The following is a 20,149-nucleotide window of genomic DNA, read 5'->3' as shown; positions in this document are numbered from 1 at the left end:
TTTTACACAGCTACCAATAAAAAAATGTTTCATTCTCATAGGTTGACCATGCTCCCCTGGTGAAGCTGCTCATGGGTGAGAACAGAGGTGGTTTCTCCTTGTCTAAAGTGCTTTTTTGACTGTAACCTGTAGAATAATTTTATATTAGAACTTCCCGGTCTGTTATTTGATGCGTATTTAATTGTAAATAGCATTTATATAGCACTCACAACCCCTGAGGACACATGTATATATATTTTAAGGTGACACCTGAAAATTACTCCATTGCGTAATGTACTACCTAGAAAAATACACAATCTCCTCCCCAAAGCATCCTGTGATCTGAGAAAGCAGGAGTTTTCAGATTTTCATATTATGAGCAGATGATGAATGCTGGAGTTATCCAATCAAGCCACCTGTATTTTTTGCCAACATTCGGTCCTTTTCAGCTCAAGTGTCATAGGCTTGCCATTGCAGTGTTAAAGGAACTGGTCATGAACCTGCAGCGCAACATTTTGAATTCCCATAGTGGCCTCCCATGCACACTCACTAGTGACATATTTCCTCTCCTTTATGGTGTCTCTAGGTCTTACAATAGAAGAGGGTTTTTTAGGTTACTTTGGGGTCAGCCCTACCAACATAGGTTGTCATGTGCTTGGTAGATCTGTATTATTGCTCAGTTGTCACGCGAGTTGCAATCTGTCCTATTCTCTGCATCAACTTTTCATTTGCATGTATGTTATTGCTGATTAATTAACTGGTCCATGGGAGGGGTGCCTCGAAGCACTGGATCCAGTTGCAAGGTCCAGGTGTGGGGACCCCCTTCCCTGGGCCTTATATACATCATTTAGTGCCAGGGTTGGATTGGGAAGGAAGGCTTAATGTGGGGCGTTTTGTTTCTCATTAAAGTTTAGGCTTGCTCTGCTGCTGTGAACACGAGAGGCCTCAGCAGCCCCTTGCAAACCCAGCACAGATAATCGCAGACCATTGTCATATATAGAATGAAAATGGGCCAGGCCCATCATGTGTTTTGTGCTCCCGCCCTGGCCTTGTGGTATGATGGTGCGGCCTCGCCATGGGAGATGCTACTTTTTAGCAGCAGAGTTTTCACTCCCCTTGGAAGGGGAAGTTATGGCGGCAGAAAAAAGGGTTCTGCTTTTGTCTCCGCAGTGGATGATCACACTTTCATTCATGGTAGCCAGTCATGGAACCCTCGCTGCTCTACCCACCTCCTGTCTCAAACCAATCATTTAACTTGAAAGCAACACCCTGCCTTTCTAGTCTCCTGCAGATTTGGCACTTTAATTGAGAGGCTTTGTCAGCAGATGGCCTTGGCAGTGAGTTCCTGAGCTTTAGTGCCACCCCACTGCAGCTTTTAAATGACCGTAGTCAAAGGACAACCCTACAGAAAGTGTAACTATTTTTCAGAGAGATCAACTGTTTGATTATGTACTCCTTTTTTGATACAAAACTCTTTCAAACAAAGCCAATGAAAGTGTTTACGCCTGTAGTTTAATCAGTAAGACAGCACAGTCATTAAAGTGCTGTCTGGAGGGGTATTCTAATATAACCAGGGCCACTGGAATGATGCAGCAGTCGGGGACCAAATTATGCAGCGTGGAGAATATAGTGGTGTCCAAGCTTGAATCTGAAGAGGAAAGACGGGCTTTTTGTACACCGTTCGCCTGTCACAATTGGAACCTGGTCTTGGGAGATGCTGCAGCTTCACCTATATATGCTGCCAACTTCTCTGGTATTATTCAATGAATTTACTCATTGTTCTCTGCATCAACAAAAAGTTGGAATGTATTAACCGAAGCTGGGGTGACCCTTTTCCTCAAAAACCTCTCTGCTATTCGGTGGGAATGCCGTCTGGAAAGTGTCAAAGCGGTCCGATTTCAGATGAGTCTAATACATGAAGCAATTCTGCAGGTATTTGAAATGAATAAAGATGTGAAAACCAGAAGTGAAGCAACATCACTAGCATCAGAGCTTGAATCATATGAATTCCTCGTATGTTTGGTCATATGGTGTGATATTTTAATGAGAATCAACATTGATGCAGAGTGAGAAATAGCTGTGAAACACATTCGGGAACTACTTGCATTCTTACAAAGTATTGCCATGAAGGATTTACAGCTGCATTGATCTCAGCAAATGAACTTGCAGATAAATTGGGCATTCAAAAAGAATTCAAATGAGATCTAAGAATATCTAAGAAAAAGAAAATGTTTGAATAAGATGGAGCGGACATGCCAATAATGGACCCAAAAGAGCAATTTTGCATCAAGGTTTTTAATGCTCTTGTTGATACAGCAATTGTGTGCATTGACAGATGATTTGAGCAGCTGAAAATCACCACAAGCAATTTGTCTTTCTTTATAATATTTCCAGCTTAAAAGACATGAAAAGTGGATAACTACAAAAGCACTGCAATGAACTGCATCATCTTTTATCAGACAGCTCAGCTGAGGGAGCTATATCTTCTGACATAGATGGGATTGAATTGTTTCATGAGATTTCTTTTCTTGCTCAAGTCCTTCCTGAAAAATTAAATATGTTAGAGGCTCTTTAGTATATTTATATTAACCAACTAGAAGACATCTATCCAAATTGTGTGCTTGCCCTAAGAATTCTGCTTACAATTCCAGTGACTGTAGCATCTGCCGAAGGCAGCTTCTCACGCCTCAAGTTGATAAATACTTATTTAGGTTCAACGATGTCCCAGGAAGGACTCTCAGGATTGGCCCATCTTTCAATTGAAGGAGATACTCTAGCTACATTGGACTACAGTGAAATGAGTGATGCCTTTAGCAGAAGAAAGGGTTGGAAGATCACATTTTAGTATGTAGTGCTACACACGAGATATTGATTTGTCACAACAAATTTCCTTATTCAATATTGCCCTGTAAGAAAGAACTCATTGGGCTCTTAACTGTGTTGTTTTTCAGAGTTCAACTCATGTTTCCTGTTTTGTTCCTCCTTCAGATTCAGCTGTGAACCATAGTTTTACATTCTAAATTCAGAGTTTGTGTTTTTCCAGATCAATCACTATTAACTAAACTGCCTACTAGTATAATTGTAATGTGACTCCTAGTCCTTTGTCTTATGTAGCATTACCTATTGTGATTTACAAATGTATGATTGATTGTCTCTGTGTAATGTGTGATATAAAGTTCTCTGACACCCTACACTGGTATCAGTGGCTCTGTAAATCAAATTAAATGCATCTGAGCGAGAATGTGGTTATGGAGACTTGAGTGGCACTGTTAAAGGGTGGTAGTGAGGGAATCCCTGGCAGAGCGAGTCATTGCAGGACACCAACATTGTCGCACAGGGCTCCACCAGCGCTAAAGATGCCACTTCTACTTCCTAATGTTCTACTACCAAATAAAAAACGTTGATTTGAAAACCCCTTGAAAATGAAGTGTACTTTCAAGTCATTGTATGATTTAGAAGTGGTGGTGGTTGTTTTAAGTCTTTTTTTATTTATGGACAATCATTTTTTGTTTGCAATGGTGCCTTGTCATTTTGTACTATGTGTTGTGTTTTTGCACTTAACATGATTCTGGCGAGTAAAGAGCCCAGACACAAAAAAATATTGTCCTACGTCTCTTAGCATGTGTATGTGGGATACTGGTGAGAGGATTTGCGTTAAAACAAATTATGAAGTATTAATTTTATCCTACGGTAGCACAATAATAGCACAGAAAGATACGGGAGCCTTTTGAAATGTGCAATTGTATCCATGGTGTGAGAGGTTTTCTCTTGTCTCATTTTACATTTTGAATGATCCCGCCCCCTCATTACCTCAACAGGATCTCCCCCCTTTATGAGGCAGAACTGGAAATTGAATCATGCATTCATCTGGAAACAATCAGTTAACGAGGAGTAAATAATATACATCTTTGTGAGACCTGCACCTAGTTTTCCATCCAATGTGACAAATGTAATCCATTTAATACAGTTTAAAATATATGGACTTATTTTATTTGTATATTTATCTTTTTGTCCATGTTACTGATATCCATGTTAGGTCTCTTCGGGGATGCCAAATAAGATCAATAGCCCTGTGATGTCAATTTCTGTGATGCCACTTTTTGTGATGTTAACAAGGGCGGCTCCACCACTAGGGCGGAGGAGCATCGCCCTACGGCTTACTCACAGTGCGAGAAGCAGAAACACAAAATGCTAAAACTACCACTTTATGTTTCTGCTTCTCGCACTGCAAGAAAGCAGAAGTGTTTGGTTGGGGGCGGGCGAACCTGCTTTAGGGCAGGGGAGGAGTGCCTTGCACACTGCTAATGGCGCTGACTGTTTGGTCAGCCCTCCGGGACCGACCAAACCAGTCATGGGCACTCTGGCCTTTCTCCATGTAGGCTGCAATGCACCCAGCATGGAGAAAATGGCCTCCCCATAGGCACCTGGCTGGTCTGCGTACCGACCAATCACAATGCTGCCATTGCAGCCTTCGTAGTACCTCAACTGACACCATCGTGTAAGAAACAGTTTGGTGAAGTCCATATTACAGCTGTGCTCAGGTACTAACCTCAAGTTTCTCTTAACTGTTTGAGGGTATTGATTTGCTTCTGTCACTTTACAAATTCCCCTGTTCACTTGTGTACAATGGATGGTGTTAGCCAGTTTACGGTTTAACTCAGGCTATCCTATTCCACAGCACACGTGACGCAAGCTGACAAAGGACCAGGATAATGGTAGGTCATTATTTCCAAAGAACTGAATATACATTGTGACCCCTCATTCTACTGTAAGCAATAATTCTCAATGATAATGAATGAGTAAATATTGCTAACTCACCCTTTCTAGACCTAGGCCATGTGATATATTGTCTGCTGCAAGGAAAGCTGATGCCAAGTGGACAACTGCGCCAGCTTCACCACAATGAGGTCGAAACAGAAAGGTATTCATCCCTCTCTTCCTACAATAAAATAATCATGTTAATGCCAGAATATCAAGTATATATTTACATACTACGTTGTTAGTTAGCTTTATTTCTTAATAATAGTAAAGTTAGCAAAATGGAATATGCATGCACTTATTTCTGAACTGAAATGTGCTAATGTATTTGGTACTTTTTTAAGACAATGCAACCAGTTTTGATTGCTCACGTTAGTTGTGTACTTTAAATAAGGGCTAGAAACAGAGAGCAATAAAGTACCAGCAAATATTATTCAATGACAAAGCACTGGCCTACGAATATGTTACATACTGGCATGATCACAACAGGTCAAAAGTTTAATGACAAAATACAGACACATGCACAATGCACACAATCTAACAAAACCAAAAAGATGCGTGCCGAGCAGCGTGATGACATGAAGTCTCACCTAAATTCATGCACGGATGAGTTGTCACAGAAAAGACAACATTCATTTTAAATAACAATTTATCACTGTCAATAATGATGCAAAAAATAGAAAGTAATACATTCCTGGCGTTCGGATTCAACTTCCAGGAGAGCATGCAGGGCAAAGAGGGAAGCACAGCTCACAGCCATGCAAGGATAGAAGCACATTTTGGCATCAGAAGATAATTTAGCCACTACTGTCCTCCCACATTTATTACTGTATTAAGGAGTTTAATATCGTGTGAGCCTGTATCCTGAAACTGCTACGTTGCAGTGAAAGGAAAAGAACAAACACATCGAGGCGAAGGTAAATTTAGTAGGGGCATATTTACAAGACCCCTGCCCCACAAGAGTGTCACTTTGTTTACGCTCCCGGTGGCCACAATGCTGAGCCACATGGCTTTTCATGGCCTTGTTGTAGTGTGGTTCCTATATTCCCAATAGGCTCTGCGCATTGGAATAATGTATCCTATAGATTAGACGTAGGACTGAGGTCGACTGGTTCTCTATCGAATATACTAAACTTAATAGTTAGTGCCAGTTAGCTCAGAGGTCACTAGAAACTTTCTCGAATTCACAAGAAGGGATTAGTTTCTGACAACCGCATAAACATGACAACTTTGTTTCCCAAGAATAGGAAATATATCTCTAGAGTCGCAGAAACAACAGATAAGTATTTCACTCAGTCAATCGTGCATGCTTCGTTTCTACAGTGTTGCAGAGAAGTAGAGAGACAGGCGTTTTCAATAAAATGGTTTATTGAACAGTCTTCTTTCTCATACAAGAGAAATGAACTGCTACAATCATTATGCAGACTGCAAAGTACAATGCATACAGTGAGAATAGTATTATAAAATGATTCTGTAAGAGCATTGTATAGTTTCTAAGCCATATCAAAATACATAAATAAATACACAGGCTAAAATACTCAACTGGTGCTTCTAAAATACGCCTACCCCAATGTACCTCACCTAAGTCTAGTACGAGGGAAGAAGTAAGTATAGGTTTAGTTTTTCTTTGCCAAGAATCTATCCAAGATTTCTCTAGGCTCTAATCAGCTCCATACCTTAGTTAGAATGAAGGAGGTCTGGTATGTCTGTCTCGGGACTCGATTTCCCAACACGCCGCAAGTGAAGCTTGGAAAGCACTGGAGCTGGATTCTCAGCAGGAGAAGAGCAGCTTCTTAATCAGTGCGTCAGCTGGAGAGTCGGCTTCCTTCGGCACTCGCTGTAGCTAGCTGCATCAGGCAGGTAGATAGTCGAACTGCTCCAAACCACTGTGTCTTGCTAGAGCAAGTGAAGGTATACTTATACTTTGAAGGTGTCTAGGAATGCCATAGTTTGACGTAAAGTTGGCTATAATAATGTCAGGAAAGAACCCCTAGGGAAAAGTTGTTCTTTGCAAAGTACATGAGTTCTTGGACAAATTAATATTCAAGCAAGGGGAAGTTCCCTAACTGCTTAAGCCGATTTTCCATGAAATCATTGTGACGTTTGGTACAGGTGGAAGTAGCCATGCCTGTATTTGGTCTGCATGGGCTATGTCTAAATAAGGGCTTGATTTCTATGCCTATATAAGGGAAATGTGAATTGTACCTATATAAGGCATGAATCGGGAGAATTCACTTGGAGCCTAAAACGCCACACAACACCCCCTCCACTTTATTATGTACGATATTACTAAGTTCTAAATATATTAAATATATCTAAACTATGTGTTAAAACCCAACCAAAATACATAAAAATGTATTGGTACTAGTTGTACACGAAAAGAGCATTTGTGCTGTACGCATTTTAAAAGCAATGTTTCATTCACAGCATATAGTTTGACATTTGAAAATGCTATCCGAATGAATCATGAAAATACATTTATGAAATGGCTCTTAAGTTCAGAAGAAATAGTCGAGACAATTTCATGGCAGATTATATAAACTGGTTAAATGTGGACAATGTCAAATATTGTCTCTGGAAGTTTTTGGAATTCAAAGCCATGTGCACGGCATACAAACTGATTAATGGAGCTGGAACTTCGATCCTCAGTGACCTGGTAACTCCTTATAAAGCCCCTAGATCCCTTCGGTCTGAGAATGAACATCTAGCCAACATCCCCAAATTTAAAAAGACACGTACTGGAGGCCGACGCTTTTCTGTGAAGGCTTCCACCGGATGGAACTCCCTCCCCCGCACCCTCAGATTGGAACCCAGTTATCTGATCTTCAGAAAAAAATTGAAAACACTTCTATTCCCTAAATAACGTCCCCCCCCCTTTCTTCCCTCTCATCTGGATAACAAAATCATTACAGCGCGGGGATGCCTTCTGGTCACCAGGCGCTCTACAAATCGTTAAATAAATAAATAAATAAATATGAATAGTTCTACTTTAAGCAGATTACTTTGTGCCAAAAAATGAAAAAATACAAATTTGGAAAAATCAAAAGTTGATCATAGAAAAAAGAGTTCCAAAAGTAAGAACTTTGTTTTGAAAAATGAAGGTCGAATTCAGAATCTCTCAGAACACTGCGTGCCAACTTCAAAAGTCAGTGTTATTGTTTGGAGAAAACATCAAGTCTTCTAAGTCTCTGAAGAATTCATCTACCATTGTAGGTGAAAGTTGGATTACCTTGTTAAGTAGATTAATTGCACATAGATGTGAAGCATTGCTGTCAGCGTTGGTCGCATTAGCAATGTTCGAAGTAGATGGTACCTGTGCACCTGTTATTCCTCATACCTCACCGTCAGCATGTTGCGTCTGTGAGATCTCAATGAATGCCGGCATCAGAATTGGCAGCCGCTGGGGACAACACAGTGCATGAGCCGTTACTGGTCCAAGCAAAGTATCAACATCCGTTGGCAGGACTAATGGTAGTGTGGGACAGATGTCTAACACACATTCTTCTCCGCATAGCAGGCATCATAGAACAGGTAAGATGCAATATTGCCATATTGGTCTGAATGATAGAAACCATGTGGTATTCAATTCTCTTAAACAAGTTAATCCCAAAATTTGGATTATGCGCTCACGACACTTCATTGCCAGAAGAGTGTACTCCAAGGTGATCTGGTTGTCGTTGGTGAGTTGGCTTGTCATATCGGAGCAGAAGGAACAAAAATGGTATCATTGCTGCGAGTCCCAAAACAAAAGGCAGTCCGCCAAACTCAGAGTGCAAGAAGTTTGGAAATATGCCTAGGACTGCTTGAAAAGGTGCTAACAGTCCCGAAAAAACTGTCTTAAATACATGTACAATACCACTCGTATCAGACATGTTTAAGATACGACCTAAAATTTCTGAGAAATGTATAGGGCAATTTGTGGTTAAAAGGGCATGTATCTCTGCAGAAGGCCTTGCAACTTGCAGATCATGCGTCTCCGTGGCCGAGGTTAATGGCACAGTTTTTTGCAAAAGAAGTATCAATTCGTATAGAAGAGATGTTCAGTGAAGGCCATAACGGCGACTCCTGGTCTGTCTTGGTTTTTGGAAACAATACTTGCATACAGCAAGTGTCCCTGGCTGACACAGTTATGAGATAGGGTATTCCTGGCAACGTGCCACAGCAGCTGTGATCATTCAACATAATGTAACTTCCATTAGAAAGATGCCCAAAAAGCGGATCAATCACCGCAGCTGGTGAACCTTGCAGGTGGCAGGATAAGTTGTTTGAAGGAACCATCGCAGGCCCCATGTAAATTAATACCCTGACATAGGAGAGAACCACTTAGTGCGTTTTCACAATTTTTACCACTAAGAAACACTTCTTTCCCCTCACTCCAACATTTGTGTGTATAAGGTAAATCCCAGGATGTCTTGATGTATTCTTTACCCAACCTTTTCTACACGCCTGCTGGTATACGTTTTAAACATGACTGAAAATAGAAAATTGTAACAGGCAGAGTGATTGTACCGTGTATTATACATTCTGTTGCCGGTTTCTTAGAAACAGTTAATTACAATCTTTCCACTTTTTCAATGATCAGCACCGTATAGTCTGCTCCCCTCTGTGCCAATGGGATTTATTTATCTGTGAAATTAAATTCAGAAAACAGTGATGTGGTGTTGATTAGATGCCAAGGCACATAGCCTGAACGTAGGTTTTCTAACGTTCAGCCCAATAGCAATATAGAACGTAATTGCGACTGACCATGTTGCAACATGACCAAGTCCTGTTCCATTATGTCTATGGCAGAGGATACTATGCTGTCCAAAGAATATATTCTGGATGACAGAGTTGTTAACCCATTGTCAACTACAGAGAGAGATTTCTCTAAGTTAATACGATCAGTTTCTTGTATTCGTTCTCCATTCTCTGCTTCCGTAATCTTCCATGCTTCATTACAAGCAGCATAGATACCAGCGAATATAAAACGTTTATGACGCGGTTTAGTAGGTCCTTGTTAGAAGTCCCTCAGGTCAATGCCATCTTTAAGTAAAGATAAGAGTTGTTTTACTTCCTTTAATGTAGTTTTTTGTAGCCACGCAAGGCACAGCTTCCCTACACTGTATGATGTTACTATTCCTGGATGCTGTCTCTGAACATATCTTGGATCAGGCCTAGTGAATTTGAAATCCTAGATCTTGTTCAGGAATCTATCTTGACAGGTGTTTGTGTCTGTGGGCCAGATTAACCATTTTTTTCCAATCTGGATCTGTTCTGTTTTAAAGCAAAATAGTATGTTCGTCGACCACCCTCTCTGAAGTGTTGTTAGTATCAGGTATAGGTGTAGGTATGAACGGTTTGTTTAACTCTTTTATCTTGGCTAACCCAAGACATGATGTCTGTTGAACAGTGTCATTCTAAAATATTATTTGTTCAGGGATGAAGCAGGCTCTAAATAGTGCTTCCAATCCCTGCACATGCCAGTCTTTTCTTCCCCAGACAGTTTTTGTATCAATGTTGTCTTTCCAAAAGTCAAACCCTAATGTACATAGCTGAGCATAAAGGGCCGCAGAATAAATTTGCTTGGTATTTGTCAACATACTTTTCATCCCTGTTCTATTAACATTTTTAAAGTAAAATGATTCTGGATTTGAAACATTAAAACCTGAAAAGTTTGGAAATGTGTCATAAAATGTTTTTGAGCTACCCTTTGGGGGTGAAGGAAAATGTTCCCATTGGTTATAAGTTAATACATATCTAGGTTTGCAGATTTATGCAAAAAATTATGACCATAATGATTATAACAATACATTTGTTCATAACCCGATGAACCTTCTAAGTATTCGTGATTTGTAAATTTTGCAGACATTTCTAAGTCTGACATCATATTATTAATAGTCTCGAAGTCCCAATCATCAGAAAAAGTACTAGATGAAACAAAGTCACTCAAGGAAACCTTGAATTGGTGTCGAATCTTCAACAGCTCCGACGGGCCAAAAATGTCAAAATCAGTACTGTCCCAGGCTATACCACCAGGTATAGGACCGGCTGTCATGTTCACTGATGACAAGTCTCTTTGTTCACAATGAGATGATTTGTGTGGCCTGAGGAGTAAGTTGCTGTTCTTACTTGCTGTGTCTTTTTTAACATATCTTCCATTTATCAGCATTCCCAGAGTAAATACAAGAGCCAACCAAAGTAGAAGAAATAGTACACCCAACACAATCCAAAGTTAAATCCATGGTGAAATCTGAAAAGTCTTTTCCAGTTGATGAAAAAATTCTGTTGCTTGTCCTTTAAAAGTTCTTTTTACTGGCGTTGTTTCAGGTTCACTGGGATCCTCGGAAAATGTATCAAAGTTAATGAAATAGCCAGAGGCAGTTCTGTCAATTGTAGGGATCGCATCAGGATTTGTTGAAAATTGCTGGAACCACTTGATCACTTGTTACAATTGTATGTTCAGTTGCTATTTCATTGTAGACAGGTGTTTCTTGATGAACTGTTATTTGGGTTTCAAGAGGTACAAGTACCATTGCTTTGTTGCTTAGTCCTTCATTTCGCACTGCAGATTCTTCAAAGGTGATGAGTGTTTCAGTTTAAACCTCTTGGATAGTAGCCAGATTCGGGCGTCTGCTACATCGTTGGAGTCCAATTGGCCTACTACTTATGATCGGCCACATGATGTGATTTGACCAGGTCGATGAACACGAACCTGTTCTCCTTTTTACCAGCAAGGGGCGAAAGTAACACTGTTTTTGATCCGTGGACTGATAGGACAGATACTGCTTGTCTGTAAGAAGACCCAAATTACTTCTTGTCCGCGATCTTTTTTCTGACTAGATTCCCAATCTTTGGAATCCAGACAGGCCTTGCTGGGATGGATGGTTTCTCTTCAGTGGTCGTTGGCTTCAGGAACACGTTATTTTGGCTTTTCCTTATTTCATTTAAGTCCTGCAAAACAGCCAAATGATCTTTGATATCAAAGGGTTTTTGTTCTACCATTGAAGTGTTAGGATCGAGGTCCTGCACAGTCATTCTAGTTCCAAAAAGGATTTCATATGGAGTGATTCCCCTTGAAGAAGTTCTTGGCAGGTTGTTAAGACTACGTTGGACACTTATTAGATGTTTGACCCACCCGTCACCCGAGCCTAATACCCTAGCTGTTATAGATTGCTTATGTCCCAGTTTTTTCTCTCCACTACCGAATCTTCCTCAGAACGGAATGGATTAGAGTACCTCAATGCAATGCCCAGATTGGCCATGGCCTACTTGTAAGCTTTTGAGCTAAATGTCGGACCCTGGTCAGAATGTACCCTGCCGACTGTGTATGTGCCGATAAACACTCGCAAATCTTTTATAACAGTTAGAGCGTCAGCCGAGCGCTGAGGCCACATTTAAATGAATCTTGTCTTAATATTTATGGGACTGCATCTGTCCACAGGGACGTCTGCATGTTGAACGTCTAATGCTGTCTAACAATGGTGTCTGTACTGAGCTGGCTACACTGTAGTCAGGTATCTAGCGGCGTTCTCTGCTGCGATCTCTGTTGCAGTTATGGCAGTTAATTGCAAATGTGCAAATGTGACCATTCATCCCTGGCCACAAGTACGTCTCTTTTAATTCTAGTACAGATTTAGAGATCCCCTGATGTATCAGACCCTCTTCTAAATGTGCTTCGTGTATCAAAGCTACTCCACGTCTCCTGTTTGGAATTACTCTATCCCCCACTCCAAGGATTCAAGCAAAAGGAAGGGAGTTTGCCTCAATTATGTATGAATATTTGAGTGGATAGTTTTGCGGTAACACCGCACTACTGCCTTTGCTTGTTGCATTGACAGCTAGCATTATTACGCCGTATGGTTTTGTTTTTGAACAAGTGATTGCAGCTACAGAAGCCGTTTGCACAGCTTCCTTCGCGGCTTCATCAGCCAATGAATTCCCTGCAACGTGAATGCCATCAAGTTGATGACTCAGTGTATGTATCACATGAGTCTTTTGTAGTTCTTTTCATAACTGAACTACTTGTTCCCAAAGCAACTTATGCTTGATTGTGCCACCTTTTGTATCTTTGAAACCGTTTTAAATCCAGTTTCGCAAGTATTCATTGTATGATTGATCACAATAATACGATTCCCACACTATGATTGTCGGGAATTCGCGATCAATATTTTCAAGCGCCATCTTGAATGCTTGTAGTTCAGCTCGCTGAGCTGTACAGTCTCCTAGAGATTGCATTTTGTTGACCATAGGTCGGAATTTGCCATCTTTCCAGTGACCTTTAATGATCATGCATGCAGCACTATAAGCTTGTTTACCCCCAATAGCGGGCTGTGCTGGTCCATCTGTATAAATTGTACATTCATACTTCTCTAGAGGCCGAATTTCAGTAGGCAGAGGATATTCTTGTTCGTATTGTAGAAATTCTTGTGTTTTCAAATACTGGTCACAAATGTATTCAACGTCTGTTGCAGCAAGATTATTAACCCTTTGTATCCATCTCGGATGTAAAGCCTTTGCATTAGGAATGCCTCTAAGGCAGGTACAGGAGTAATGACCATTATGCGCTTACCTGTGCAAGGGCTCTCTCTTTTGCTACTGCAGTTTGAACCGCTGACAGAATTTTCTCTGTTGAAGTGAATTTCATGTCTGCTTGTGTGCACCAGTGTGATTTGTAAGCTATGGGAACTTTTTCTCCTTCACTAAAGGTTAAGTACGCGAATCTGCATCTTCCTGGAATTATTCGGATCACTAAGTTGCATACATTTAGGCGTGTTTGTAAATGTTTCGTTGCTAGCATGTCTGTTTGGACCAAACACAAAATGTCTGTTTGTTGTTGTGTCTAATTAATTGTTTTGAAATCAGGTTTGATTAATTCGTAGAGAGGTTTAACCCATTCTGGTAATTCAAAATGTAAGTTCTTCCGAAATTTAGGAAACCTTTAATCGACTGTAAGTTTTTCAGCGTTTTTGGATGTTGGAGCAGCGTACATTTCTCTAGAAAGTTTGCTGGCAGGCTTTTGCCTTCACTTGATGACTCATATCCTAGAAAAAGGATGTTGAGATGGGCAAAATTCTCCATTTCTTGAAATCGAAGTTGTACCCTTCTAAGGTGAAGCGAAGTATGATGGTGTTCACCCTGTTCAAGTGCCTGTCTTAGTCATCGTCTGTTAGATAGATGTCATTTACATATGATAATGCCTCATGTTATTTGTTATGTTATTAAAAATTTGTAAAGCGCACATACGCCCGAAAGCTTCTTGGCGCTGGAAAGAGATAAAAAACATAACAAGGAGTGAGTCTACGAGAGTCTTTATTTCAAGTATGCCTGTGTGAAGAGGTGAGTCTTAAATGCCTTTCTGAAGGCAAGGAGGTCCTTGCTCTGTCTGAGGGCTAGTGGCAGAGAGTTCCATAGGGTGGCTGCCAAAAAATGGAAACTGCTGCCTCCTTGTCGTTTTTTCCTAAAGCGTGGTACCTCAAGTAGGTCTTTGTGGGCTGATCTTAGACTGCGTGAAGGAACATATCTTCCAATCAGCTGCCTGATGAATAAAGGTCCCTTGCCTTGCAATGCCTTGAAGATGATACACCCAGCTTTGAATTCGGCTCTTTGAGCCACAGGTAGCCAGTGCAGGGTCTCTAAGCCTGATTTGATCGATTCCCATTTGGGTACATTGCAGATCAGCCTGGCGGCCTGGTTCTGCAAGTACTGCAGTCTTCTAAGTTGGCCTACAGGTAGGCCAAGATAGAGACTGTTTGAGAAGTCGATGTGGGAGAGGACTAGGGCCATGCCCACCTGAATTAGGGCGGAATGGGTGAGGAAGTGTGCGATTTTCCTAATTTTCCTCAATTGAAAAAATCCAGAGGAAACCACGGTTCCAATCTGGGATTTTAACGTTATCCCCAGGCTATTTACAGTTAGAGATTTCTTTGGGGGGAGGCCCATATCAACAGGCCAGAAGTTAGGGCTCCAACTGATTTCGCTCTTACCGGGCAAGATCAGCTCAGTTTTCCCCGGGTTTAATTTGAGATGATTTGAGGACATCCAACTCTGGATTAAGGTCATGGTGGCCTGAAAATCCTCCACAGCATTTGGAGAATTAAGTACAAAGACTAGCTGCAAGTCATCTGCATATTTGTATACAGTGACTTTGTGCTTTCTCAAAGCAAAAAGAAGGGGCCGCATATACAAATTAAACAATAGGGGAGACAACGAAGAGCCTTGGGGGACCCCACAAAAGGACTTGATTTTAGCCGCTGAAAAAGAGCCTAGACGAACAGACTGAGTACGTTCAGAAATGAACAATTTCAGCCAGGCTAGAGCAGAGTCTCTAAGGCCTGCCTGTTCGACACGGTTGACCAGAATAGAATAGTCAACCGTGTCGAATGCAGCGGACAAATCAAGAAGTACCAGGGCTTGATGAAGATTTTTGTCAGCATTGGACCTCAAGGTGTTCTGGACGGCCAATATTACTGCCTCGGTAGAATGACCAGGCCGAAATCCTGCTTGGTTGGGTTGAAGATAGCCCGATTCCTCCACAAAGTTTGAGAGGCAGTTGGTAACATGAGCCTCCAACATTTTGGATAGGAAGGGCAGCAAGGATATAGGCCGGTAGTTCGTGAGGTCCAGTGGGTCAATACCAGGTTTCTTGGTGAGGGGTATCAATAAGGCCTGCTTAAAGCTACTGGGCACTGTCCCTGAAGTGAGAGAGTCGTTAAGCAAGGGTATCATGCTATTAGGCATGGCTCGACCGATTTCTTTCATGATTTGGGGGGGGCAGACATCCATAGGGGAGCCTGATTTGACTCTAGACAATAATTCCAAGAAGGCTTTCAAATCAATGGGGGGAAAAGAGTGTAAAGTTAAGGGATTAAAATAGATATCATCCACAGGGGCACAAGCTGGAAGTGTGGAGATGTTCTGTTTAATCAATAAAATCTTTTCACAAAAAAAGTCATTCAGGGAGTTGCATAGTGCTTGTGTAGGAACTACCGGAGGAGAGGTTCTATCATCATTACATAAGTCGTTCACTATCCTGAAGATTTCTTTCGACTTATTGGTGGAGTTTAGAATTTTAGATGAGAAGTAGGCAGTCTTATGGTTGTGTAGAGTTTTTTGGTATGTTTTCCTGGCTAAGCAATACGTGGCCCTGGCTAAAGGGCAGTACTGAGAGCGCCATGTTCTTTCCTTTTGCCTCACTTCCAGTTTCAGTTTTTTGAGCTCAGGTGTGAACCATTTGTGTGCGTCCGGACTCCTGGAGCTGCAAAGACGCGTAGGAGGGGCATAGATGTTGATCGCTGCAGTAAGCCATTCAGTGAACCGAAAGTCGGCCTCCTCCACATTAGTACTGTCAAGGGGGAGGGAATTACTTAAAAAGTTTAGAAAAGCTGACATATCCATCGAGGTCCATTTCCTGATGGTCTTGCTGGTTTGTAGCTTAAATTGGATAGTCTTGTCTAACTGGAAAGAGAAACGTATGCTGTAGTGATCAGACCAACAGCAAGGTTTTATATCTATCGAGGATAGTGGTAAGTTCAAGGACCAGATTTGGTCAAGACTATGACCTTTCTGGTGAGTCTCAGTGTGGATGTGTTGTGTCAAGTTGAGATCACCAAAAAGTTCTCTCATCTCTGCAGCTTGGGGGTCTAATGATATATTATCAAACCAGAAGTTTAAGTCCCCGACCAAAAGTAGTTTAGGATGGTTTGTGACCAACGGGGCCAATAGCTGTGCTAGGGTGGATGGAAATGTGGCCATGGTTTGGGGTGGGCGGTATAGTAGGACCAGTACAAGTGATCCATTGGGAGTATCTATTTTAGCGACTAAATTTTCTGTGTTGGGTAGAGGCAAGGATGGTAGTTGTCTAAGTTGGAGTTTCTTATTGACAATAATAGCCACTCCTCCCCCAGTTTTTCCTCCCGGGCGTATTGCTCACAGAATGTAGTAGTCTGCAGGTAGGGCAGCTAAAATGTCCGGTAGTGAGTCCGGGGTGAGCCAGGTCTCAGTCAGTAGCAGCATATCAGGTTGTTTATCCATTAGTAACAAAAAAATATCTGACTGATGTTTAATCATAGAATGGGTGTTTAAATATATGCACCTAAACATGTAGGTAGAACTAGGTATGGTCGTGAGCATCGAATACTTAGGAGCAGGGGCGGCTGTAAGAATGGCGGGATTACCTATGCCCAAGTGAGAGATTTGTTTAGCCGTGTTGTGAGGGACAGGTGGGCACATCGTAATAGTTGGTCGTAGCGCTTGTATATCAGCGGATGTGTATGTATAGGAGCAGGCAGTTTCCTTAGCCCCTAGTCCCGGACGCTCGCGGACGAGCGCAGACGAGCTTGACTCTAGCGCGACTCCAGCGCGCCCCCGTCGCGCCCGCTGCGCTCCCTCCAACACATTACGTTTTATGTGAAGGAGCCTTGAGCAACTGGACCGCTACCTCGGGTCCCAGTGCTCTCGGACTCCTCCCAATATGGCGCCCGCTCTCACCACCAGACCGGCACCAGGAGCCGCGGTAGATGAGCCGCCCTCCACTCAATCGGCAGGGGAGCCGCGGTGGACCAGGGCAGATGGGCTGCTGTTTGAAGGTAGGAAACAAGTGGCGCTGATAATCAGCTGCGCAGCGCACCTTAAGCGATGCAACCAAAATACACCTTCAGCCAGTAAGAGAATCTGATGAAATAAAATAACCGTATTATTCACAGTTAATCATTAAAACATAGCATTAGTGCAAACACAAGTCAGGAGTTAAAAGCAAGATTCTCAAGCTGCGCCCTTGTGCGCTGTCTCTCTTTCAATGGCGCTGGGATGCTGCCACCAACCCGGAATCCACGAGGAAAGAGCAATTCCCTATAGTTTTATGGGAAGGAGCCTTGAGCAACTGGACCGCTACCTCGGGTCCCAGTGCTCTCGGACTCCTCCCAATATGGCGCCCGCTCTCACCACCGGACCGGCACCAGGAGCCGCGGTAGATGAGCCGCCCTCCACTCAATCGGCAGGGGAGCCGCGGTGGACCGGGGCAGAGGGGCTGCTGTTTGAAGGTAGGAAACAAGTGGCGCTGATAGTCAGCTGCGCAGCGCGCCTTAAGCGATGCAACCAAAATACACCTTCAGCCAGTAAGAGAATCTGATGAAATAAAATAACCGTATTATTCACAGTTAATCATTAAAACATAGCATTAGTGCAAACACAAGTCAGGAGTTAAAAGCAAGATTCTCAAGCTGCTCCCTTGTGCGCTGTCTCTCTTTCAATGGCGCCGGGATGCTGCCACCAACCCGGAATCCACGAGGAAAGAGCAATTCCCTATCGTTTCATGGGAAGGAGCCTTGAGCCTCATCATCATATGTTTGTAGTAACTCCATTACTCTGGCTGAAAATAACCCTGGACTATTCTTGAATCCCTGGGGGAGGCGACAGAATTGACGCTGTGTCCCCATAATTGAGAAAGCGGTCAAATACCTACTTTCATGTGCAATGTTTTGACAGAAGAAACCGTTAGAAATGTCTAAAGTGGTTTTGTATTTTTTACGCACAATGTTATTCATTAGCGCTGCACTGTGTGCATTTTGTACTGCAAAAGTTTTGCAATAAGAAACAAATGTCTGTAATCCAAAACTAGACGATATGTATTGTCTGGTTTGGAGACAGGAAACAAAGGATTGCTCATGGACGAGGTGCATGTTTCAATCACCCCTTGGTATTCAAATTGATCTAAGATCTCCCTGACCTGCTTTTTAGCTTCTTGCTTAACTGGATACTGCCTTTGCGAAGTTGGTTGAGTTTTCAATTGGATTTTATGGCAAGGAGAATCCTCATCATGTCCTACATGATTTCTGTATAATGCAAGAGCCTGGGCTACTGCCCATTTCCTGGCATAGGTATATTGTTTGTGAATTGGAACATGATTGGAGAAACCTGGCATAATGATGTTTTCACCATGTGGGCACTCCCTGACAAATTCAGGTGGCCAGTCTTGTTCATCTAGAAGAATGTCATAACCCTCAGAGAGCTTCTCCCAAAAGAGTGCTCATATTTTTCTTGTTATGTCCCCCTCCATCTGGAGTGTTACTTCCTATAACCTGTGGGGAACGCTAACCCTGGTGTCTGCAGTTTCAACTTGGATTTACTCATTCAAGTCCACTGTCTCCAGATGATCCTTCAAGTTCTTGCGAGCTATGGTGACTGCTGCTACGCTGTCCAACATCGTTTGAGCACATTGCCCATTCTTGAGTTGTGTCCTTAAGATCCTCAGCATGTCTGATTTTTAGACCTGCTGCCTTCTATTTGGTGAATTTGAGTTTTCTTATTTTTTGGAATGTGTTGATCATCTTTGGACTTCACGCGTTCTTCCTTGTGTTTTAACCGTCCTCTTCTTTCGGATTCCTGTGGCGAAGTCTGGAAGATATGAGAGGAACGTGTATCAGTATCTTGATATCTATCAGGTTTTCTCAAATTATCTCTATTCCTGAGGTTATACCTCTTTTCAGAGGGCTCCTTTTGAGGATACCCATTGTTAATAATGGGGTAGCCCCTAACATCAACACGGACCTGGGCACAATACTGGAATGAAAACAGTGGTCCGTGACCAGAATTTGAACAATACTAATTTACTTTGCAAAACACATTCAAAAACTTTTCAATACTGATAGCAAAGATCAGTTACACCAAGCCTGTCCATAGAAGATTTACTTGTAATCTGTAAATTATCGGTCTGCATTCAATGCAATTTTCATGGAAAGGTGAGGTAAGTCTGATGAAGACTCGCAGCAAAGGTTCCAAATTCCGAATTGCATAGTCGAGTCGAAACGTCGATGCTCTTCCTTTGACTAAGACCTGTACCTACTTACCTCACCTTTCCATGAAAATAGCTTTCAATGCAGACCGATAATTTACAGACTACATGTAAATCTTCTATGGACAGGCTTGCTGTAACTGATCTTTGCTATCAGTATTGAAAAGATTTTGAATTGTTTTTCCTTTAATCCTTTATTCCCTATCTCACTACCCAACACCACTATCCTATCCTTTCACCTCTACTCCTTGCGCGCAACCTATGATCAGTACAATATTAATTGATTAATTCTATAATAAATAACGTGTAATTTATTATACAGTGTGGCGCTTGGTTTCTTGTGCGTGGTCTACTAAATTGATGCAGAAATAGGTACTCTATACACAAATTACACAATTGTTTTTTATTAATACATTCGCAATGTGTTTTGCAAAGTAAATTAGTATTGTTCAAATTCTGTTCACGGACCACTATTTTCATTCCTTTTAAGGAGACCTACCTCTGGATTGAGAATGCTTCTTTTTAGAAGTTTGTTTAGTGTTCTCCCACTTCTTTTTAGGAAGAGTAAGAGTGTTTTAATGAATACCTTTTCAGGACTTTCTGACAGTTGGGGTTTAACTGGTTTCCCACCCAGACTGTCTC

At 41.9% G+C, this 20,149-nt stretch overlaps 1 protein-coding gene across 1 annotated transcript in view; it reads right to left on the bottom strand.

Moving 5' to 3' along the window:
* The window catches only part of LOC147712585 (AMP deaminase 1-like), a 2,876,771-nt gene that overhangs the window by 654,287 nt on the left and 2,202,335 nt on the right, over nt 1-20,149 (bottom strand). The window contains exon 12 of the mRNA XM_086923285.1: nt 4,798-4,918. Within this exon, the coding sequence (XP_086779411.1) occupies nt 4,798-4,918 (121 nt within the window). The remainder of the gene's footprint in view (nt 1-4,797; nt 4,919-20,149) is intronic.

Source organism: Lissotriton vulgaris, chromosome 5 (assembly GCF_964263255.1).
Source record: "Lissotriton vulgaris chromosome 5, aLisVul1.2, whole genome shotgun sequence".
NCBI classification, from domain to species: domain Eukaryota; kingdom Metazoa; phylum Chordata; class Amphibia; order Caudata; family Salamandridae; genus Lissotriton; species Lissotriton vulgaris.
This window is presented reverse-complemented; position numbering and strand designations above follow the sequence as displayed.